At 41.9% G+C, this 25,368-nt stretch overlaps 2 protein-coding genes across 3 annotated transcripts in view; both read left to right on the top strand.

Annotated features, from left to right (window-relative positions):
- Positions 1 to 7,409, top strand: part of jade3 (jade family PHD finger 3) — a 35,796-nt gene extending 28,387 nt beyond the window's left edge. The window contains exons 10-11 of the mRNA XM_057840452.1: positions 191 to 308; positions 4,896 to 7,409. Coding sequence (XP_057696435.1) covers positions 191 to 308; positions 4,896 to 5,704 — 927 coding nt within the window. The 3' untranslated portion in view covers positions 5,705 to 7,409. The remainder of the gene's footprint in view (positions 1 to 190; positions 309 to 4,895) is intronic.
- Positions 7,410 to 7,467: 58 nt separating this feature from the next.
- plcxd1 (phosphatidylinositol-specific phospholipase C, X domain containing 1) lies at positions 7,468 to 24,466 on the top strand. Of its 2 annotated transcripts, XM_057840471.1 has the most exons (7): positions 7,468 to 8,794; positions 13,362 to 13,512; positions 13,595 to 13,737; positions 18,540 to 18,668; positions 18,741 to 18,896; positions 21,597 to 21,780; positions 23,742 to 24,466. In XM_057840471.1, exons 2-7 carry the CDS (start codon positions 13,407 to 13,409, stop codon positions 23,996 to 23,998), a joined length of 975 nt encoding a protein of 324 aa, XP_057696454.1. In that variant the 5' UTR covers positions 7,468 to 8,794; positions 13,362 to 13,406; the 3' UTR covers positions 23,999 to 24,466. The 2 variants fall into 2 exon arrangements, with proteins under 2 accessions (XP_057696454.1, XP_057696455.1); XM_057840472.1 differs by lacking the exon at positions 7,468 to 8,794 and having other exon boundaries at positions 13,160 to 13,512.
- The last annotated feature ends 902 nt before the right edge of the window (positions 24,467 to 25,368 follow it).

Genomic DNA, 25,368 nt, shown 5'->3' with positions numbered 1-25,368 from the left:
ATTTCAGTATGGATACATCAATATTTTACGATACTTTTAACAACTATACTGTTAACAAACATTAGAAAACACACCGTAGCGGCGTTTTGAATGAGAAGACACAGTGACTTTCATTTTTTATAATTGCATTTTTAAGATTGAATGAAAACAATAAAACACCACTAAGGTGGGGCTTTGTGTGTTGTCATAGGTACGAAACTTGTGCTACATGGTGAGTCGTCGCGAGAAGCTGAAGCTGCTGCAAAGCAAAGCCCAGGAGCAGATGTTCAACCTGCATGTCACCCTCATCGGCCAAGAGATCTCTGCCGGTGAGCTACTGCTATTTTTATGTGCTAATGTCTTCCCCAATTTTTTAACACAAAGATACTGCGTTATCTAGGTATTGAGATTTAATGTAATATCAGGCATCTTTGAAAGAATATTAAATTCATGCTTACAAAACACATAAGTGCTCTGATACTCTATTCATTTGTGAGGCTGTATCCACATGTATTTCTTTGAACATAATATAAAGAGTTTCTGTCGACTGCCTTATCTGATTTTCTCCCTCTCGTGCCAGCTACGGCTAAGTTCCCAAGGTTCCCACTCATTGTTTTTTTGTGGAAAATCCCCAGGTTGGGCTTTAATTAATTTCACTTCTGTTTCACAGTAAGCATCCTTGGGTGACACCCTAGTATAAAGCAGGGGTCATGAATTAAAAATCCTCTGGGTCCGAAATTAAACAATTACAACAATCTCTGGTCCGGAAATATTTTTAATGCTTCTTTTTTTTTTTTCAAAAAATACAAACGTATCTTTACGTGGCCATGCTTATAATTACAACATTCAAAAATGTAAATAAAATATTTTTAAAAAATGTATAGTAAGTAATAAATAATATTTAATAATAATTGATTAGTAATAAATAATAAAGCGATCATATTGAGCCCTTAAAGAGCATATGACACCAGAAAAAAAGTCTTAAATGGCATTATTATGTGAATTAGAATCATATTTTGAGACGATTCGACTATATACAACAATTTAGCAAAGCGCAGATGACGAGAAATTAGTCTTTTAATCTGCCGGTTAGCCACGCCTACCATTATAGGGCTTTAGCGTCCCCAACAGGTGGATGACGTCAGCGGTAGACTGGGCTCATCGGTTTTACTATTCAGCCCATTGAGGGGGAATTGGTCAGAACGAGGAAAACGCGACGAAGAGAGCCGCAAAATGTCATTGTTTCAGTCTCTCTACTCCAATATTTTTACAGGATATTCTTTTTATCCAAGTATTTTTCCCCAATAGCTATATAAATGGCTTGAGAAGGACCAGTCAGCCCGTCGAGGGGGAACTATTCACAACGAGGAAAACGCGACGAAGAGAGCGGCAAAATGTCATTGTTTCTGTCTCTTTACTTCCATATTTTTACAGGATATTCTTTTTATCCAAGTATTTTTTCCCAATTGCTAAATAAATGGCATGGTCATGACAAATAACAATCTTGTGCTAAATGGAATATGAAATAATAAAAATCCATTTATTCAAGACGACATGGCAAAATTACTCCATAATGGTCAAAATTGTCGACTTCACCTTTACTGTCGCACCTTCCGAACGATATTTTATGACACCTAAATCGGACATATGTCATTTCCCTTCCCCGGCTTCGGAGAATGTAAACAAACCAGAAGGAGTGACAGCTAGCCGACATGCTAACCCGAACCGAGGGATGTTTCAAAGTCTTCGAAGTGGAAAATCACACGTAACTAGCCTGGATTATTTGACATGACGACCCGGTTGTCGATTGTCTTCGCGGATCGGCAAACCGCCCGGCGGAGAGCAATTTACAGTTCGTTCCCGGGAGGAGGGTGGCTGGAGTTGTTGTGCAGCTAACGTGCTAACAGCTAACTGCTAATGAGCATGAGGAGAGCTTTTTACATGCCTATCAATGATCAAACGTAAGTAGTCCTTTATTTAAAGGAATTTTGTAGTGTTTACTTTGTAATCACTGTATTCTTATTTGACATAATACAAAACAAGATGTTTACTCACTTCCTCGTAAGTCCAGTGGTCCCACAGTAAATATCCACGGTGAATGGGAACCTTTTGAAACTCCAAAAAGGCGCATACACCTCTCCCTCATACAGAATGATTTTTCTGCAGCCGTTTGGCTGGCGTGATGCGAAAAATAAACGTATTAATCCGCAAAATCAGCTGAATCCTTCGTCCTCATACACAACAGTACGCTGTATAGTGAAGACGACGTCTTCTATCGTACACGTCACAGCGCCCTCCTCCTCAATGCAAGACCGAAGCCGGAAGTCACTCATTTTCATGGCGCGGGATTAAAAAACACTAAATAAATATAGCGATCGCTTCCACACACATCCAAGCGGTCCATATCATTCAGGGGCATAAAATACCGCGTGTATTATGAAATAAACATGCTTTTTCGTGTCACAGGCACTTTAATTCCGCTATTTTTTGAGAACAGATGGCAGAGTTCATAGGGAAACTTTGTGAAAAAGCTGCGTGCTTCGTTTCATAGTGCATTTTCAAATGGCTGCTTTTTACAAGCGCTTCCGTTGTTCAGCCATTCCTTACTACGAGGCGAAACGTCTACACAAGACTGTTGCAAGCATCCGCACGCATGCGCACATCGGTTAGAAGCGGCGGGTACTCACTATTTTTGTTTTTATTTAGTTTTTTAGAACCTTTTCAGTGCCAGAAAAATACTTTTTGCATGTGTTACCCTCTCATACTCTTAACTAGAGCTGGGAATCTTTGGGCACCTAACGATTCGATTACGATTACGATTCAGATGGTCCGATTCGATTCTAAAACGATTATTGATGCACCCCCCCCTTTTTTTTGTTTTTTTTTAAAAAATATTTTGTACATTTGTTCCAAAATTGTTCAAAAATACTCTCAGGCTAAACCAAACTACTATTTCAGTATCAAGTTAACATATAGCAGTAAACAAATATACAAAAATAACAGTAAATAAAAAACTCCAGTCCCCATTCTGTATCAGCAGCTTTAAACTACATTCAATTAATTTAATGTTGTGAATCAACCGTTAAAGTTGTTAAAATTGCTCCCGTTAATCCATAATTTCCCTTTTGTCAACTTTCGACATGTGAAAGTTTTAAAACTATTTTAAAGATAGATTCAAGTCAATATTTTACCGATTTAGGAGTATTTTAGATAAAAAGTTAATTAGGTTTGCTTGGAAGGTTCGCTACAACAGCCTTGCAGAGAAGTGTACTGCTTTAAGATGGCGGCCGTTTACTACGTCTGCATCTAGCTTTTTGTAGATGTGCTGCAAACGCTACCGCTACCGTAGTGCATCTAGTCTTATATAAATGATATCTACCGTAACATTATGTGGATGACGTACTTTTGTAGCAGCTTCAGGTATGTTGTTGTGTTTTTTTATCTCGTGGCATGAGTTGAGCTAGAGCCGTGAGTTGAATATTGACATTACCCGAGGGGCCGGGTAATGAGAAGCATGATGTTTAGCTACTCTCGCTCCGTTGCTCATTGACCGCGCGGCGCGCTGAGTGTGTTGTACTTCCGCTTTACTTGGCATATTTCAATAATCGGAATTTGGATGTTTGTGAATCGAGTCTTCCACAGCCGAATCGCGAATAATCTAAGAATCGGAAATTTTGCACACCTCTACTCTTAACCATTGTGGCTTTTTGTGTTAGTTTTGAAGCAGTTGACCACATTAGTCACGTAACGGATTTAAACCGTCCTTACTTGGTATAACTGCATTTAAGTATTTTCTTGAGGCATTTTTTAGTACGTTCTGCCTGTATGCATCCAAACAAAACAAGTTCAGCGCGCACGGTAGTACTTTGGGTGTCAAATTCGACTAATGTAGGACGTTTCGCCAATGTAGCAGATTTTGGCAGAACACCGTGTCTGAACAGATGAGGATAGCAGGCTTGTGCTGCCGCCAGGTAAAATGAACAAAAATGTGTTGGTCTACTCCTCCTTAAACACTGTTTTCTGCATCAATTTTGCGTAGTTTTGAGCTCGCCATTTGCCGTACCTTTTCGCCCTTTCCTCCAACTACATTCGGCTCAGTTTTTGGCTGTACATCCGCGGAGTCTGGAAAGCGAGTGTGAGACATGCTATTCTAAAAATAACTTTCAAATGCTTCACTCGCATTGGCTGGCTCACGCACGTCACCGCTAAGGTTTTTGTTTGTTGCCCATTCCGCGTCCTGCAAACCCGGAGAACAAAATGATTTTTGTTGTTGCAACATGTATTAGTCCGGACAGCTTGAGATCCGGTCCAGACGGCTTGGGGGTCCGGAACCGGACCGAGGTCCGCGGTTCCGTGACCTCTGGTATAAAGGAACTCTGCTCACTTTATCTCTCTGTACTCCTGCGTGTTCACGGCTCCTGGGCGGATCACGCCATTGTACCCTTGATATATAACTTGTATTCTATAAAGTCTTCGAACCAGGCAATCCTTGGCTGGGTCAGATTCATTTCTCATCAAGCTATCGAGTTGACACTTGTCTTGGAGTTCAAAATTGAATTTCCCTGACAACATCAAGTGGTTTAGAGTAGAATAGAATAGGATGCTTCCAATTTTGTTGATTTTAACAGAGGCAGCAATGTTCTACATAAAGTACGTAGCTTCTTTTTCAGTTATATTAGCCCCGAATACTCCGTCGTACTACCCACATAAAGGCAACTTCAACAGAAAAATGTCATTATATGGAATTACAATCCGCCAGCTTGTTGTCTCCTGTCATCTTCCAAAATTATACCTGGGTGACGGCGCTTCCAGCATACCTTCTGCCGTGGTATGCAAGTTTGGACCATTTTTCCATCACAGCATCTTCATTCTTGTTCTTTCCTTCTACGTATTAACATCTTTTTGCCTTTCCAAAGGTGTGGCCATTACCTCCCCGGTAGAGAGCGTCCTGTTCCGGCCTCCTCCCAGGATCACGCTGAAGCTAAAGATGCCCAAAGCCGCTAGCCTAACTAACTGCCACGCCGCGTCAAAATCGGCAAACGGGCCTCTGTGCCCGGACAACAGCGGGAACTTGTCTGAGCGCTCTATTGAAGGCTTGGGACAGGGCAAACCGCAGTTGCACGGGCACGCACGGCGGGAGGAACGTACCAACGGACGGGTGTCCGGAAAGCCCAAAACGGGGAAGCCGTTGGTGGGGAAGCCCGCGGCAGGGAAGCCCGCGGCAGGGAAGCCCGCAGCAGGGAAGCCCGCGGCAGGTAAGCCGATGACCCTCCACTCGGCACTGCTCGGTCACTCGTCCAATGGCAAAACGGAACAAGCGCGCACCTCCAAAAATGGCCTCTTGGACAAACTCGTCGCGCAAAAAGACAGCTCGTGCCAGACGCCTGTAGAACCCGACGCGGCAAAGCAACCGCTGGATAAAGGCGCTTTCGGCATGGAGCATTTCGGCCGCTCCTTCAAGGAGGCCACCATGAACTTGGTACGGACCACCGAGGACATGCGGGCCTCGGACAAGCTAACACGCAAGGACAAACTCTGGCCCAAGCCCGTGTCGGCAGCCGGCGCGCGATTGTACCACGACAGTGACGGTTATTGTCCCGACGTGGAGCTCAGCGACTCGGAAACCGAGGCCAAGGGAAGACACCGGCGCCCCCCGAAGGGTGGAGGCGGTCGGGGGCGCGGCAGGCCACCGGTTGGCACGGCGTCGCACCTCGTACGAAGGTGACGGCACACCCTCGACTTAGTTCCATCGCACAATTTTTTTAGTAAATGGCTCCGCCCCCTTTCTCAACGTACAGTTTGGATGTAGTGTTGTGTGACATACACTCCAAGTAAGTACAACATGAAAATACATGCAAGGACTACCTATGACATCATACATCAACGCACAAATACTAATTTGAATGGTGAAAATAATAATGAAATAATCGACACCACCTAAAAAAAATGCAGTTTATAATTAGAAAATGTCAATAAACTGCTTTCTCAAGTCATTTGCTGCCATTGACGGTGATCAATGTTAAATCCATTTCAACTGGGATGGCTGGCATTGAATGATCAAGTGACAGTGCCACTGACGGCGATAGATGTCAAATGTATTTCGATTGGGAGGGCTTTGCAACGATCGTCAAAAGTGGGGATGTCCTCAACACATGTCTTTGCTCTACAGTTCGAGTCACCGGATTTTGAAGAACTACCGATATCAAGTCCCATTGTAAAAAAAAAATCGCATCCAAATGTAAAATATTTTCAAGCTGCAGAGATAAACATTCTTGCTCGATACTATCTTAACGTTACTTCCTGTGACATTCAGAATACTTTTTTCTCCATCACTTAAAATTTTAAATATACAGTAAATATCTTAACATGATTTTTTTTTTACAGCCGATTATGATCTTCTGAAAAATATGTGATCAGCCCAGATTCAAGGGGACAGATTGGGGCCCGATTTTTCGGTTCACACGGACGGATCGGGGCCCCGACTTCCCGGTTCAAGCGGACGGATCGGGGCCCCGACTTCCCGGTTCAAGCGGACTGATCGGGGCCCCGACTTCCCGGTTCAAGCGGACCGATCGGGGCCCGATTTCTCGGGTCAAGCGGACGGATCCGGCCCAGATTTTGCGGGTCGCGTGTATGATCTGATTTCCACTTGCATGGATGGATCGGGGACCCCGGTTTTTCGGGGCCGAGCAGACGGATCGGGGGGCCCAGTTTTTCGGGGTCGAGCGGAGGGATCGGGGGGCCCCGGTTTTTCGGGGTCGAGCTGAGGGATCGGGGGGCCCCGGTTTTTCGGGTTCGAGCGGAGGGAACGGGGGGCCCCGGTTTTTCGGGTTCGAGCGGAGGGATTGGGGGGGCCCCGGTTTTTCGGGGTCGAGCGGAGGGATCGGGGGCCCCGGTTTTTCGAGGTCGAGCGGAGGGATCGGGGGGCCCCGGTTTTCGGGGTTGAGCGGAGGGATCGGGGGGCCCCGGTTTTTCAGGGTCGAGCTGAGGGATCGGGGGGCCCCGGTTTTTCGGGGTCGAGCTGAGGGATCGGGGCCCCAATTTCCCGGGTCGAGCGGACGGATCGGGGCCCCGATTTCTCGGGTCAAGCGGACGGATCGGGGCCCCGATTTCCCAGGTCACGCGTATGACCTGATTTCCACTTGCATGGACTGATCGGGGACCCCGGTTTTTCGGGGCCGAGCGGACAGATCGGGGGCCCCGGTTTTTCGGGGTCTAGCGGAGGGATCGGGGGGGCCCCGGTTTTTCGGGGTCGAGCGGACGGATCGGGGGCCCCGGTTTCCAATCACCTACTGTGATCAAGCTCGATTTCTGGTCACACAAATGACCTGATTTCCGGTCGCACTATCGGAATGGGGCCTGGTTTCCAGTTGCACGATCAGATCGGGGAGACATCACTAGTCAAAAGGATTGGATGTCTCCCCCCCCCCCCCCCCCCCCCCCCCCCCTTCAAAAAAGGAAGTAAAAGTTGTTGTTTTTTTTATTTAAAAAAATTGTAATCCGTTGTGAAATATATTTGTGAAAAATTACAAATAGTAAAACAAGGTTAAAAAAAAAAAAAAAAAAACATTTAGATGTGAAAAAAACATGATCATTCGCAGCCTTCCCAGTTAAAATGGATTGGGCGTCCATCACCATCAGTGGCAGCCAATGAGTTACTTTCAAGCTGAACAAACAGTAGAAGGGTTGTTGATGTGCTTCCTCAGTTTGAGTGAGGAAAGTGGCAACTTGCCCAAGTTAATAACAGTTCATTTATAAGCAAGTCTGGTTCATCGATCACTGTCAATGGCAGCCAATGAGTCAAAAAATACTAAATTAACTCTTTACATTGATTGTGTTACTATTTACATCACTGAAAATAAGGAAACACAACAGCAACCTTCCTACTGTTGGTTGGGCTTTAATCTTATTTCATAAATGAACTCATCAACCGCCATTGACGGTGAAACAAGATCGTTATAAGGTGCATAACTTTTTTTTTTTTAATTGTTTTTTTTACATTACACAGCACAAAACCACAGCAAATCTGAGATTAGCAGTAAACAACAGAGGGTAAATAAAAACTAAACAAGGGGTGCTAATACCATTGGCCACAAATGAACAAATGTTTTCTTTTTTTATTTTTTTTTTTAAATAGTTGTAGCGTCATGTCATCCGCTGTTAATGGAGAACACTAAAAATGTTGGTGTTAATGACGTTTTCGTTCAGTTGTCACGCTGCCTTTACTCTTGTTTCCTCCATTTTATAATAAATAAGCAAATCAAGAGATTTTTAATCTTGTTGAGTGGTTTTGTTCAATCTCACTCATGTCTGGTTTTATTTTTTCACTTCTACTGTTATTTTAAGGCAATATTAATTATTTTAATTGGTTTGAAAGGGAATTTTGTAATCCTCTTAATGTGTCAGATGTGAGTAACTTGTCCATTTCTTTGTTTTGTGGAGAAAAAAAAAAAGAAGCTGGACCTAAAAGGTAAGTGCTTACAGACAGGGGCGTATCCACCAGGGTGGCATGGGCGTGGCAACTGCCACCTTAAAAGTCGACACTGATGGGGGGGGGGAACTCCAGTCAATTTGACATTTAAAGCCATCAATTAAGTAGTCTTAATTGTTATAAATATTCTAGAACATCTTAAGATGTAAATAAGAAAAGAGTTGACTCGTCACCTAACCTTTGTGCTGCAAACCTGTTGAGTAACTCCTAACTTGCTATTGACTGACAAGTCATCGTCTTATTGGCATAACCTGTTTTTTTCCCCAGCTCATTTTAAAGGACGCCAGAGGAGAAAGCGACAGTGTCGTGTAGGTAGACATAAAAGTGAGTACTTCAAACTAATTTTTTTGGAATAGCACATGTTGGCTTTACAGGACATTTTGGGTTATTTTTTTTCATGTATGGTTACAGCTGTAAATACAGTACACTACAGTATATATATATATATATATTTTTTAAATGGAATTATTGTCTGTATGCTAAACATTCAGATTCACATTTTTTCTCTCAATATTTTTAATATCTTTCATTTTTTGGCACAGCAAATGAAACTGAAATAGATGTCCAATTCATATGAATTGGGAGGGGCTGGCAGCAAAAGAGCGAAAACTATTAATAATTTTTTTGGGGTGGGTTGGTTGGTTGGCTGGAAAAATTGTATATTTTTTCAGAAAAAGTGTTTTATTTTTAAAGAAAATATGATTTAAAATCCCCCTAAAAAGTTTTGAAAGACAAAAATATTAGTGTACTCCCGGAGCACCCCCCACAGGCCTTCTCCAGATCCACAAAACACATGTAGACTGATCGGGTGAACTCCCATGCACCCTCGAGGACCCTGCCGAGGGTGTAGAGCTGGTCCACTGTTCCACGGCCGGGACGAAAACCACACTGCTCCTCCTGAATCCGAGCTTCGACTTCTCGGCGGACTCTCCTCTCCAGCACCCCTGAATAGACTTTACCAGGGAGGCTGAGGAGTGTGATCCCTCTATAATTGGAACACACCCTCCATTCCCCCTTCTTAAAAAGGGGGACCACCACCCCGGTCTGCCAATCCAGAGGCACTGTCCCCGATGTCCACGCGATGTTGTAGAGACGTGTCAGCCACGACACCCCTACAACATCCAGAGCCTTCAGGAACTCCGGGCGGATCTCATCTACCCCCGGAGCCTTGCCACCGAGGAGCTTTCCAACCGCCTCAGTGACTTCAACCCCAGAGATCGAAGAGCCCACCACGGAGTCCCCAGACTCTGCTTCCTCAAAGGAAGGCGTGTCGGTGGAATTGAGGAGGGCCTCGAAGTATTCTCCCCACCGGCTCACGACGTCCCGAGTCAAGGTCAGCAGTACACCATCTTCACTATACACAGTGTTAATGGTGCACTGCTTTCCCCTCCCCAGGCGCCGGATGGTGGACCAGAATTTCCTCGGAGCCGTCCGGAAGTCGTTTTCCATGGCCTCGCCAAACTCCTCCCATGTCCGGGTTTTTGCCTCGGCGACCGCCGAAGCCGCAGTCCGCTTGGCCAGCCGGTACCTGTCAGCTGCCTCCGGAGTCCCACAGGCCAAAAAGGCCCGATAGGCCTCCTTCTTCAGCTTGACGGCATCCCTTACCGCTGGTGTCCACCAGCGGGTTCGGGGATGGCCGCCACGACAGGCACCAACCACATTACGGCCACAGCTCTGATCGGCCGCCTCAACAATGGAGGTGCGGAACATGGCCCACTCGGACTCAATGTCCCCCACCTCCCCCGGGACAAGGGAGAAGTTCTGCCGGAGGTGGATGTTGAAACTCTTTCTGACAGGGGATTCTGCCAGACGTTCCCAGCAGACCCTCACAATACGTTTGGGCCTGCCAGGTCTGGTCAGCATCTTCCCCCGCCATCGGAGCCAACACACCACCAGGTGGTGATCAGTTGAGTGGGGGGTGCTCCGGGAGTACGGGGTACCGAGCCCCTTGGTAAGGGCTGTTCGGTCCCTGTACGACCGGTGTCAGAGTTTGGTCCACATTGCCGGCAGTAAGTCGAATTCGTTCCCAGTGAGGGTTGGACTCCGCCAAGGCTGCCCTTTGTCACCGATTTTGTTCATAATTTTCATGGACAGAATTTCTAGGCGCAGCTGAAGCGTTGAGGGGGTCCGGTTTGGTGACCTCAGCATTGAATCTCTGCTTTTTGCAGATGATTTAGTGCTGTTGGCTTCATCAAGCCGTGACCTCCAACTCTCACTGGAGCGGTTCGCAGCTGAGTGTGAAGCGGTTGGGATGAAGATCAGCACCTCCAAATCCGAGACCATGGTCCTCAGTCGGAAAAGGGTGGAGTGCCCTCTCCGGGTCAGGGATGAGATCCTGCCCCAAGTGGAGGAGTTCAAGTATCTTGGGGTCTTGTTCACGAGTGACGGTAGGAGGGAGCGGGAGATCGACAGGCGAATCGGTGCGGCGTCTGCAGTAATGCGGACTCTGCACCGGTCCGTAGTGGTGAAGGAGCTGAGCCGAAAGGCAAAGCTCTCGATTTACCAGTCGATCTACGTTCCTACCCTCACCTATGGTCACGAGCTTTGGGTCGTGACCGAAAGAACAAGATCCCGGATACAAGCGGCCGAAATGAGTTTCCTCCGCAGGGTGTCCGGGCTCTCCCTTAGAGATAGGGTGAGAAGCTCGGTCATCCGGGAGGGACTCGGCGTCGAACCGCTACTCCTCCGCGTAGAGAGGAGCCAGCTGAGGTGGCTCGGGCATCTGGTTCGGATGCCTCCCGGACGCCTCCCTGGAGAGGTGTTCCGGGCATGTCCCACCTTGGGAGGCCCCGGGGACGACCCAGGACACGCTGGAGAGACTATGTCTCTCGGCTGGCCTGGGAACGCCTTGGGATCCCGCCGGAGGAGCTGGTTGAAGTGGCTGGGGAGAGGGAAGTCTGGGCTTCCCTGTTAAAGCTGCTGCCCCCGCGACCCGACCCCGGAACAAGCGGAAGATAATGGATGGATGGATGGAAATATTAGTGTTGCACGGTTACCGATATTAGTGTGCGAAAAAATCATGCGCCGATGCTGGGCAGTATGTACAGTTTGATGTTTCCAAACAGCGGTTGTCCTCCCAAAGATGGCCGCCGATTATAAACACGGCTGAAGAAACAACGAAAAACTCATTGGAAAAACGGGTATTTTGTGTATGTGTGTACAGTGAGGCAAATAAGTATTTAGTCAACCACCAATTGTGCAAGTTCTCCTACTTGAAAAGATTAGAGAGGCCTGTAATTGTCAACATGGCTAAACCTCAACCATGAGAGACAGAATGTGGGGGAAAAAAACAGAAAATCACATTGATTTTTAAAGAATTTGATTCCAAATTAGAGTGGAAAATAAGTATTTGGTCACCTACAAACAAGCAAGATTTTTTACTTCTTCTAACGAGGCTCCACTCGTTACCTGTATTAATGGCACCTGTTTTAACTCATCGGTATAAAAGACACCTGTCCACAACCTCAGTCAGTCCCACTCCAAACTCCACTATGGCCAAGACCAAAGAGCTGTCGAAGGACACCAGAGACAAAATTGTAGACCTGCACCAGGCTGGGAAGACTGAATCTGCAATAGGTAAAATGCTTGGTGTAAAGAAATCAACTGTGGGAGCAATTATTAGAAAATGGAAGACATACAAGACCACTGATAATCTCCCTGGATCTGGGGCTCCATGCAAGATCTCACCTTGTGGCGTCAAAATGATAACAAGAACGGGGAGCAAAAATCCCAGAACCACACGGGGGTACCCAGTGAATGACCTTCAGAGAGCTGGGACCACAGTAACAATGGATACTATCAGTAAAACAATGCGCCGCCAGGGATTCAAATCCTGCACTGCCAGATGTGTCCCTCTGCTGAAGAAAGTACACATCCAGGCCCGTCTGCGGTTAGCTAGAGAGCAATTGGATTATCCATAAGAGGACTGGGTGAATGTGTTATGGTCAGATGAAACCAAAATAGATTTTTTTGGTAGAAACACAGGTTCTCGTGTTTGGAGGAGAACGATTACTGAATTGCATCCGTAGAACACCATACCCGCTGTGACGCATGGGGGTGGAAACATCCTGCTTTGGGGCTGTTTTTATGCTAAAGGACCAGGACGACTGATCTGTGTAAAGGAAAGAATGAATGGGGCCATGTATCGAGAGATTTTGAGTGAAAATCTCCTTCCATCGGCAAGGGCATTGAAGATGAGATGTGGCTGGGTCTTTCAGGATGACAATGATCCCAAACACACAGCATGGGCAACAAAGGAGTGGCTTCGTAAGAAGCATTTCAAGGTCCTGGAGTGGCCTAGCCAGTCTCCCGAATCCAACCCCATAGAAAATCTGTGTAGGGAGTTGAAAGTCCATGTTGCCCAACGACAGCCCCAAAACATCACTGCTCTAGAGGAGATCTGCATGGAGAAATGGGCCAAAATACCAGCAACAGTGAGTGGAAAAGCTTGTGAAGAGTTACAGAAAACGTTTGGCCTCCATTATTGCCAACAAAGGGTACATAACAAAGTATTGAGATGAACTTTTGGTATTGACCAAATACTTATTTTCCACAATGTGATTTTCTGTTGTTGTTTTTTTTTCCCACCACATTCTGTCTCTCATGGTTGAGGTTTACCCATGTTGACAATTACAGGCCTCTCCAATATTTTCAAGTGGGAGAACTTGCACAATTAGTGGTTGACTAAATACTTATTTGCCCCACTGTACGACAAGATCACTGATTCGCCTATTTAGTGAAGCTTTGCAAATGAATGAAAAGCAAGCCGCATCGTAACCAGTGATAGAATGCTAATTCTCAACAAGTGTTGAGCGTGTTGTAGTGCATATTTAGTCAATGACATGTACAAACAACAGTATACATTTCATCACCTATTCTTTGGACATTTTAGGGGAAACTGGGCTTCCCTTGCAGTCTTTGAGAAATTGCCTCTGGCATGGAGCCACGGCACGCAAGCCTGGGGGATCTCCCCATGGAGAGCTGGATGAGTGGCACGCCACCAGACCTGTGGGACGTGCCGCTCCACCAGCTGGCCATTCCGGGTAGACCGCACATTTTAAACGCTAGTCATTGCCCAATGGTTAGGGATACTACTATTCAGGGTGTTTGCTGTTATTCACGCAGGCAGCCATAATGCCATCACTTACTGCCTGGACAGAGACCGCAGATCCCCCATAGATGTAACCCAGCCGGACCTGCTAAAGAAGCTGGACAGATACATGAAGCCCCTCGTGCGACACTTCCTCTACAAGTGGGCTGTAACGCAGGTACAAGTTACTGAACATCCCAGAAAGCTATGGGGGATCAAATGGGACAGGATGAAATATATGAATATATAAACGTGTCATTAATTAAAATGGGAATTCAATAAATAAAAGTATCAAATGTGTCTTTAATTCATTAAAATACCAGCTCATTTAATGTAAAAACTAAATTTTCCGATAATGACTTTTTAACTGATATCCCAAGATTGTCCAACACCCAAAATTTTGTGATGCCCCACTCGATGCTTTAATAATGATAAATGTAACAACTTCACAGGTTGTTTTTGGGCAACATGGACTTTCAATTCCCGCATGACGTTTCCACCCCCATGCTTCACAGTGGGTATGGTGCAATTCCGTATTCTTTCTCCTCCAAACACAAGAACCTGTGTTTCTACCAAAAAGTTCTATTTTGGTTTCATCTGACCATAACACATTCTCCCAGTCCTCTTCTGGATCATCCAAATGCTCTCTAGCGAACCGCAGACGGGTCTGGACGTGTACTTTCTTCAGCAGGGGGACACGTCTGGCAGTGCAGGATTTGAGTCCCTGGCGGCGCATTGTGTTACTGATAGTAGCCTTTGCTACTGTGGTCCCAGCTCTCTGTAGGTCATTTACTAGGTCCCCCCGTGTGGTTCTGGGATTTTTGCTCACTGTTCTTGTTATCATTTTGACACCACGGGGTGAGGAAGGAGTTAAAAGTCCGTGTTGCCCAACGACAGCCCCAAAACATCACTGCTCTAGAGGAGATCTGCATGGATGCATGGGCCAAAATACAAGCAACAGTGTGTGAAAAGCTTGTGTAGAGTAACAGAAAACGTTTGGGCTCCGTTATTGCCAACAAAGGGTACATAACAAAGTATTGAGATGAACTTTTGGTATTGACCAAATACTTATTTTCCACCATGATTTGTAAATAAATTCTTTAAAAATCAAACAATGTGACTTTTTTTGTTGTTTTTTTTTTCACATTCTGTCTCTCATGGTTGAGGTTTACCCATGTTGACAATTACAGGCCTCTCTAATATTTTCAAGTGGGAGAACTTGCACAATTAGTGGTTGACTAAATACTTATTTACCCCACTGTATATGTTGAAAAGTTATTTTTTGCTAATAATTGTGCTATACAAATAAATTTGCTTTGCCCTCTCTAATACCGTATTTTTCAGACTATAAGTCGCACCTGAGTGTAAGTCGCACCAGCCCAAAAATGCGCCATGAAGCGGGAAAAAATACCATAAGTCACACCGGAGTATAAATCACATTTTTGGGGGAAATTTACTTGATAAAATCCAACACATAGAACAGATATGCCATCTTGAAAGGCAATATAAAATAAAAAAATACAATAGAGAACAACATGCTCAATAAGTGTACAGTATGATAATGTTATATGACACATGAACAACGAAATGCGAACGGTATGTTAACGTAACATAGCTATTAAGAGTTATTCAGATAACTATAGCATAAAGAACATGGTAATACGTTTACCAAACCACCAGTGTCACTCCAAAACACCAAAATAACATGTGAAATGATATAATAATGTGTTACTAATTTCACACATAAGTCGCTCCAGAGTATAAGTCGCAACACCAGCCAAACGATGGAAAAAAAACAGCGACTTATAGTCCGAAAAATACGGTAACATGGTCACCACCGGACACCTTGCTTGCTACCAGGTCACATTGGATAAGGCACTAATGGAATGGAAAAGTGAACTTTTGACAGAGGAGCCATTAACATGGTGCAAAAACGAATTAGCGTTTTTTTTTTTTTTTTTTTTCAAACATCGAAATTTTCTAAAAATTCAATTCGAAGTCGAAAATGAAGATGATTATGATAGTTTAAACTAGGGCTGTCAAAATTATCGCGTTAACGGGCGTTAATTTTTAAAATTACATTAAAATATTTGACGCATTTAACTAGGGCTGCAGCTATTGAATATTTTAGTAGTCGATTAATCGATGGACTAGTTAGTCCGAATAATCGAGTAATCGGATAGGGAACATGAAAAATTAAAATACCTGAGAATACCATGGCTGAGCCTCAAACGGTATAAGTCTATTTTAAAAAATGATCTATGTAAAACAAAAGAACAATTGGCTTACATATAAAAATTCCACTAGCTTAAATGCTACAAAATGCTAACGCTTTTTTTACAATGCTCTAAACAAATGGTTCAGACACATATTCCCACAATAAACGGCAAAATATACCGATAAACTAAATTATGAATGCATTAAAAAAAACATAAGCACAAACAAAAACTTAACTTACGTTGGGAGCAGTTGGATTCAGCCATGTGAAGAGGCAGACCAGAGGGCAGTGTATCCACCCTAATCAATAAAACGAAATGCAAACACTTTCAAAATGAATGTACAAATTACAACGCCACTTTAATTAAACGAATACTCGAGGCAACAAAATTTAATTCGAATATTTTTTTCTAATCGAGTACTCGAGTTAATCGATTAACCGTTGCAGCACTACATTTAACGCACATGCCATGCTCAAACAAATTAAAATGACAGCAAAGTGTCATTTCCACTTGTTACTTGTGTTTTTTGTTTTTTTCCGCCCTCTGCTGGCGCTTGGGTGCGACTGATTTTATGGGTTTCAGCACCATAATTATTATTGACATCAACAATGGCGAGCTACTCGTTTATTTTTTGATTGAAAATTTTACAAACTTTATTAAAACGAAAACATTAAGAGGGGTTTTAATATAACATTTCTATAACGTGTACTAACATTTATCTTTTAAGAACTACAAGTCTTTCTATCCATGGATCGCTTTAACAGAATGTTAATAATGTTAATGCCATCTTGTTGATTTATTGTTATAATAAACAAATACAGTACATATGTACCGTATGTTGAATGTATATATCCATCTTGTGTCTTATCTTTCCATTCCAACAATAATTTACAAAAAAATATGGCATATTTTATAAATGGTTTGAATTCCGATTAATTACGATTAATTAATTTTTAAGCTGTGATTAACTCGATAAAAAATTTTTAATCGTTTGACAGCCCTAGTTTAAACTAATGCCAACCCACGAAAAGTTAGCTGCAGATTTAGACCGTAAACTTCAAAGTAGGGCTGTCAAAATGATCGCGTTAACGGGCGGTAATTAATTTTTTAAATTAATCATTGAAAATATTTGACGCAATTACCGCACATGCCCCGCTCAAACAGATTAAAATGACAGCAGTGTCATGGCTACTTGTTACTTGTGTTTAGGGCTGCAGCTATTGATTATTTTAGTAATCGAGTATTCGACTGAAAATTCTATCGATTAATCGAGTAAACGGATAAAACTTTTTTTTTTTTTTTTAGGTAAGAAGCAATTATAAATTGTGTTAAATCGATGAAGCAGTTAGTTCGAATAATTGAGTAATCCGATAAACATGAAAAAAATTAAAATACCCGAGCTGGGCCTCAAACGGAGGGAAAAAAAAATAAAAAAAACAAGGATCTACATATGTTCAACATAAGAACAATTGGCTAACTTACATAGCAAAAGTCCACTAGCTTAAATGCTATAAAAAATACCACCTTTTTTTTTTTTTTTTTTTTTTTACAATGCCCTTAACAAATGGTTCAGACACATATTCCCACAAAAATTGGCTAAATATACCTTTAAACTAAATTACAAATGCATTAAAAAACATTAGCTCAAACAAAAACCTAGCTTATGTTGGTCTTAACAGGGAGCAGCTGGATTTGGCCATGTAAAATGAGGCAGACTAGAGGGCAGTGTATCCACCCAAATCAATGAAACTAAATGCTAAAACTTTCAAAAACAAACCATTACAACGCCACTTTAATTAAACGAATTCTCGAAGCAGCAAAATTTAATTCGAATCTTTTTTTCCTAATCGAATACTCGAGTTAATCGATTAATCGTTGCAGCACTACTTGTGTTTTTTTTTTGTGTTTTGTCGCCCTCTGCTGGCGCTTGGGTTTCAGCACAACGAGCATTGTGTAATTATTGACATCAACAATGGTGAGCTACTAGTATATTTTTTTGGTTGAAAATTTTACAAATTTTATTAAAACGAAAACATTAAGTGGGGTTTTAATATAAAATTTCTATAACTTGTACTAACATTTATCTTTTAAGAATTACAACTCTTCATATCCATGGATCGCTTTAACAGAATGTTAATGTTAATGCCATCTTGCTGATTTATTATAATAAACAAATACAGTACTTAAGTACAGTCTTATGTCTTATCTTTCCATTTCAACAAAAATTTACAGAAAAATATGGCATATTTTATAGATGGTTTGAATTGCGATTAATTACGATTAATTAATTTTTAAGCTGTGATTAACTCGATTAAAAATTTTAATCGTTTGATACCCCTACTTCAAATAGCTTGCATTGTAAAGTTGTTGCTGTTGAGCTGCCACCGTGCTTAGCACTTTTGGATATTTGTGTGCAATTTATTTGAGCCTTGTGAAAAGTGGGTGTTAAACCGGGACTTAGTGGATCTTTTAGTTTTCAAATGTGTTTGTCATTGCGCCGTCCAGCTCTTTGCATTGTAAAACACTTGCACTTTAATTTCCAAAACAAAAACTCCAACACGCACTGTTGGTGAAATAGAATGCTGTCTTTGTAGTAGCCTATTAGTTGTATGTAAACTATCCAGAATGCCTGTGTACTGACATTGTGTATGCCTTGTATCGAGAAAAAGTGCGAACAAATTTGGACCGAAATGGGAAAAGCCAAATAAGACCCTCAGCACCCCCTGCTGTGAGTGACTTCCAGCGCCCCTCTGTGTTGCAGGACAACTGCGTGTGGCAGCAGCTGAATTGCGGCGTCCGCTACTGTGATCTTCGAATTGGTCGCAAACCCGGCGACGACTCCGGCGACCTCTACTTCTATCATGGCCTCTACACCACGCTCACCGTGGAGGTACATATCACTCCATATTGGCTGGCAGCTAGTGCAGGGTATGTACCAGTGTATTGCATGTTTCTCCAACAGACGGTGCTGGCGGAGATCTGTTCGTGGTTGGACGCTCACCCCAAAGAGGTCGTTGTCCTGTCCTTCAGCCACTTCCTGGATGTCAGCGACCAGCTCCATATGCAGCTGCTCTGCAAAATTAGAAACATATTTGCTTCAAAAATCACACCCAGAATGGTACAGTGTTGCTTTTCCAAGGTTTCTTCTGTTTGCAAATTTTGTGTTCTAACTTCCAGCATAGACTTCATAATGTATTGACAGGTCACGCGGGGCGGGGCCGACAAATAGGGGGACTGCATTGTTGGCGAGGCCGTCAAAGCTGACCGAGTGGAATCACAAAGAGCTTTTTTCATTGAAAATTCTTGTGAATAAATGCTTAAATCCCCGAATTTTTTTTATAGATATAGACGTAAAATAGTTTCGATTCTTGGTTAAAAGCAAAAAAAAAAAAACAAACGTACAGTTAGCATTCACTTTACGTAAATATGTCAAAGTACAATGCTAGTCTGTTAGTGAATGTAGCTAGCGGCCGCTTGATGTAAACAGAGCTCTTCCGATAAAAATTATTGTGAATAAATGCTTAAATCCCCAATTCTTTATAGATATGGACGTAAAACAGTCTCGATTCTTGGTGAAAAGCAAAAAAAACCCAAAACGTGCAGTTAACATTCATTTTACGTAAATATGTCGAAATACAATGCTAGTCTGTTAGTGAATGTAGCTAGCTGCCGCTTGATGTAAACAGAGCTTTTCCCCAAAAAATTCTTGTGAATAAATGCTTAAATCCCCAATTCTTTATAGATATGGACGTAAAACAGTCTCGATTCTTGGTGAAAAGCAACAACAACAAAAAAATGCGCTGTTAGCATTCATTATACGTAAATATGTCGAAGTGCAATGCTAGTCTGTTAGTGAATGTAGCTAGCGGCCGCTTGATGTAAACAGAGCTCTTCCGATAAAAATTATTGTGAATAAATGCTTAAATCCCCAATTCTTTATAGATATGGACGTAAAACAGTCTCGATTCTTGGTGAAAAGCAACAACAACAAAAAAATGCGCTGTTAGCATTCATTATACGTAAATATGTCGAAGTGCAATGCTAGTCTGTTAGTGAATGTAGCTAGCGGCCGCTTGATGTAAACAGAGCTTTTCCGATAAAAATTCTTGTGAATAAATGCTTAGATCCCCAATTCTTTATAGATATGGACGTAAAACAGTCTCGATTCTTGGTGAAAAGCAAAAAAAAAAAAAAAACAACAACATGCAGTTAGTATTCATTTTACGTAAATATGTCGAAGTACAATGCTAGTCTGTTAGTGAATGTAGCTAGCTGCCGCTTAATGTAAACAGAGCTTTTCCAAAAAAAATTCTTGTGAATAAATGTTTAGATCCCCAATTCTTTATAGATATGGACGTAAAACAGTCTCGATTCTTGGTGAAAAGCAAAAAAAAAAAAAACAAAAAAAAAAACGTGCAGTTAGCATTCATTTTACGTAAATATGTCGAAGTACAATGCGAGTCTGTTAGTGAATGTAGTTAGTGGCCGCCTAAAGTAAACAGAGCTTTTCTGGTGAAAATTCTTGTGAATAAATGCTTACATCCCCAATTCATTATAGATATGGATGTAAAACGGTATCGATTCTTGTTTAAAAGCAAAAAAAACAACAACAACAAAAAAACGCGCAGTTAGCATTCATTTTACGTAAATATGTCGAAGTACAATGCTAGTCTGTTAGTGAATGTAGTTAGCGGCTGCTTGATGTAAACAGAGCTTTTCCGATAAAAATTCTTGTGAATAAATGCTTGGATCCCCAATTCTTTATAGATGTGGACGTAAAACAGTCTCGATTCTTGGTGAAAAGCAAAAAAAAAAAAACAACAACAACAACAAATGTGCAGTTAGCATTCATTTTACGTAAATATGTTGAAGTACAATTTTAGTCTGTTAGTGAATGTAGTTAGCGGCCGCCTAATGAAAACAGAGCTTTTCCGGTGAAAATTCTTGTGAATAAATGCTTCGATCCCCGAATTCTTTATAGATATGGACGTAAAACAGTCTCGATTCTTGGTGAAAAAAAGGAAAAAAGAAAAAAAAACAACAACAACAAATGTGCAGTTAGCATTCATTTTACGTAAATATGTCGAAGTACAATGCTCGTTATGTCTGTCAGTGAATATAGTTAGCGACCGCTTGATGTAAACAGAGCTTTTCCGGTGAAAATTCTTGTGAATAAATGCTTAGATCCCCGAATTCTTTATAGATATGGACGTAAAACAGTCTCGATTCTTGGTGAAAAGCAACACAAAAAAAAACAACAACAAATGTGCAGTTAGCATTCATTTTACGTAAATATGTTGAAATACAATGGTAGTCTGTTAGTGAATGTAGCTAGTGGCCGCTTGATGTAAATATAGCTTTTCTGATAAAAAATTATTGTGAATAAATGCTTAGATCCCTGAATTCTTCAAAGATATGGATGTAAAACGATCTCGATTCTTGGTTAAAAGGAAAAAAAAAAGTGCAGTTAGCATTTATGTTACGTAAATATTGCGAACTATGATGCCTATGCATTAACGGCAAATTTCTCCCATTGGTTTTTTTCACAATGTTTCAAAATGCATGCATGGTACGAAAAATATAATAATTACCTTGAATCCTTGAACAAATCACTCCTGAGTCAATCCTTCCTGTTTGTATGCGGTACAACTTTCATACTTTTTCAACAGAAATCCAGCGTTAGAACGCTGCATGCGTGTGTTTGTGAATAGCTCCTCTTGATGTGGTGCACGACCGATTTGACCCGTCAATACCACTATGAAGTCTATGAGAAAAACATACATGTATTTAAGAAAAAAACCCTCCCGTTTTGTTCCAGAAAACCCCGACCCTCCGTAAGCTGTGGTCGTTGGGCCACCAGGTGATTGTGTCGTATGAGCACGCCGCCATGGCTGCCAGTCACGCTGACCTTTGGCCTTCTATTCCTTACTGGTGGGCCAACAAGTGCAAGGTGGAGGCCCTCATTGACGACTTCGAACTCCGGAAAACACGGGGAAGACCGGGTCAGCCCTGTCCCATCTTATCACGTTCGTTCATTCCCTGCCACCCCTCCCAGTCCAAATGAATCAGGCGTCAATGGCAGCCAATGAGTTATAAAAAAGCAGACATGGTATCATGCAGTAAAAGATCATCTTTCAGTGGGTTGTGGTAGTTAGCAGACGTTTTTGGTTGCTATTGATGAAGATAGACGTCCATTTACCCCATTTTATTATTATTTTTAATGACTGTGGTCAAGCCCGCCTCCTCCCTTAAAAGCCAAGTTCAAGCTAAGCCAAGTCCCAAAAATCTTGGGAAAACTGCTTCATGCAGTGGTATGAAAAAGTATCTGAACCTTTTGGGATTTCTCACATTTCTGCATAGAATCCCCATCAAATGTTATCTGATCTTTGTCAAAATCACACAGATGAAAAAACAGTGTCTGCTTTAACTAAAACCACCCAAACATTTATAGGTTTTCATATTTTAATGACGATAGCATCCAAACAATAACAGAAGGGGGAAAAAAAGGTAAGTGAACCCTCAGCCTAAGGAGACTTAAAGAGCAATTGAAACCAATTTTTAACAAACAGTTTAAGTCAGGTATGTGGCCAATCACTGATGAGTGGTTTAAAGCTGCCATGCCCACTATAAAACACACACCTGGTAAGAAATGTCTTGATGAGAAGCATTGTCTGATATGTATCATGGCTCGGTCAAAAGAGCTGTCTGAATCAAGGATCGTTGATTTGTATAAAGCTGGGAAAGGATACAAAACCATCTCCAAAAATCTGGATGTTCATTAATCGGCAGTCGGAGAAGTTGTCTACAAATAGAGTTTGGCACTGTTGCTTCTCGCCCAAGGAGTGGCCATTCAACAAAGATGACCCCAAGAATTCAGTGCAGAATACTCAGAGAGGTAAAAAAGAACCTTAGAGTGTCTGTTAAAGACTTACAGAAATCTCTGGCACAGTCCAATATCTCTGTGCACACATTAACTGTATGTAAAACTATGGCCAAGAATTGTGTTCATGGAAGGACTCCACGGAGGAAGCCACTGCTGACAAAAAAAAACATTGTTGCTAGTTTAATGTTTGCAAAAAGGCACTTGGAGACTCCACAGAAGTTATGGCAAAATATTTTGTGGACTGATGAAACCAAAGTTGAATTTTTTGGGAGTAACACACAATGTGTGGAGGAAAAATGGAACAGCTCACCAATATTAACACCTCATCCTTACCGTGACGCATGGCGGAGAGAGCATCATGATTTGGGGCTGTTTTCCTGCCTCAGGGCCTGGACATCTTGCAATCATTAATGGAAGAATGAATTCAAAGGTTTATCGGGATGTTTTGCAGGAAAACCTGAGTCCATCTGTCAGACAGTTGAAGCTAAAATGAAAATGGATGCTGTAACAAGACAATGATTCAAAACAGAAGTAAATCAACATCAGAATGGTTTCAGAAGAACAAAATGCACGTTCTAAAGTGTCCAAGTCAAAGTCCAGACTTGAACCCCATTGAGATGCTGTGCCATGACCTAAAGACAGCAATTCATGCCAGGAATCTGACTAAACTACAGCAGTTTTGGAGAGAAGAATGGGCCAATATTAGTCCTGATCGATGTGTCAGACTGATCTACTGCTACAATAAGTGTCTGGTTGAAGTTACTGCTGCCAAACGGGAGGCACAAAATATTAAATGTGATGGTTCACTTACTTATTTTCCCCCTTCTGTCATTGTTTGCATACTATCCTCATTAAAATATGAAACGCTATAAATGTTTGGGTGGTTTTATTTAAAGCAGACTGTTTTTTCATCTGTGTGATTTTGACATAGATTGATGGTGATTTTATGCAGAAATGTGAGAAATTCCAAGAGGTTCAGGTACTTCTTCATACCACCGTAGCTCGCTAACGGCACTGAAACAAGAATTTTTGTGTGTTTGAAAACAGGTTTTAATCTTTTTTTAAAAATTGTGTTTCTAGGCAGATTTTTCGTGACCGGCATCAACTTGACAGTGGACTTGAAGTACATTTGCACGCACCTGAACCAGCGTCTAAAGGACATGGCGACGTCGGCCGAACCCGCTCTGCTGGCGTGGCTTGAGCGACAGTCGCCCGGCGACCGGGCGAGCTCCATCAACATCGTAGCGGGCGACTTTGCCGCCGATGGCCGCTTTACGCGGACTGTTGTGGCTCTCAACGACAAACTGCTACACTTTACTCAACCCTCAAATGTATGAAACGTTAAGTTTCCACACCTGAATACTTGAATTCTTCCTCTTTGCCTGATTCTCGACATGAGTTTTAAAGAGGACATGTCATTTCAAAGCTGTGTGACATGGACCACGTGTCATTTTACAATAGGATGGTCCCCAAAATCCGCATTTGCCGAAAGCCCGGCCGCAGATATGCGGGGGTTGAGGAAGCGTTAGATGTCAAAGTTTACTTGTTTTTCATAGTTGGTTGACATTTCAGTTTTTCTCATTGAGTTTTTTAAAAATGTTTTGAGAGAAGAAAAAAGAAATTGGAAGAGGCAATTCCTGGAGAAATGGGTAATTTCTTGTAGAGTTTCAATAACTTTCTATTCACTTCGGGGTCTTGTTAATGCATTGGCTGCCATTGATGGTGCTGGACGTCCAGTCCATCTTGACTGGGAGGGAGTCGACATGAATTGGATTGGGTGATTTTTTTTTTTTGTTGTGTTCTGTTTTTTGGGGTTTTTTTTTTTTTTTTTCCCCCTCACAACTTAGCATTTTTTAAGTTAAAGATTTTTGTTTTGTTTTTTGTTTTTTTGCAGTTTTGTGTTTTTTGGAGTTTTGCCTGTATTGGGGTTTGTGTTTTTTCTTGTTTTGGTGGTGTTTTGGGTTCTTGTTTTTTTTTTTTTTGCAGTTTTTCGGTTTTCCTATTTTTTTTCAGCTTTCAGTTTTGTGTTTTTGCAGTTTTGGGGTTTATTTGTGTTCTTTTGGCAGTTTTTGTTTGTTTTTTTTGTTGCCTTTTTTGTTTTTCACACATTTTACAAATTTTAATAAAACGAAAACATTAAGTGGGGTTTTAATACAAAATTTCTATAACTTGTGCTAACATTTATCTTTTAAGAACTACAAGTTTTTCTATCCATGGATCGCTTTAAGAGAATGTTAATGTTAAGGCCATCTTGATTTATTGTTATAATAAACAAATACAGTACTTATGTACCGTATGTTGAATGTATATATCCGTCTTGTGTCGTATCTTTTCATTCCAACAATAATTTACAGAAAAATATGGCATATTTTATAGATGGTTTGAATTGCGATTAATTACAATTAATTTTTAAGCTGTGATTAGCTCGATTACAAATTTTAATCGTTTGGCAGCCCTAGTTTTAAGTCTTTTCTGCTACAAAGTGCTTTCAAGGACACGATGTTATTCAGAGGTGTACTTATAATAATACAATAATAATTTTATAGACAAATGATACGATTTACAGGGGCGGCAGAGAGTTGGGGGTGGTGGCGCGAAACGGTTACGTCTTCCTGGGGGTTGGAGTAAATCAATATACCTTTACCTTTTTTTTGTATTACCCGCACTTTTACAAAAATACACCACATTTGAAGTACTTACTACTGTT

This window comes from Corythoichthys intestinalis, chromosome 7, assembly GCF_030265065.1.
Source record: "Corythoichthys intestinalis isolate RoL2023-P3 chromosome 7, ASM3026506v1, whole genome shotgun sequence".
Lineage (NCBI taxonomy): Eukaryota > Metazoa > Chordata > Actinopteri > Syngnathiformes > Syngnathidae > Corythoichthys > Corythoichthys intestinalis.
This window is presented reverse-complemented; position numbering and strand designations above follow the sequence as displayed.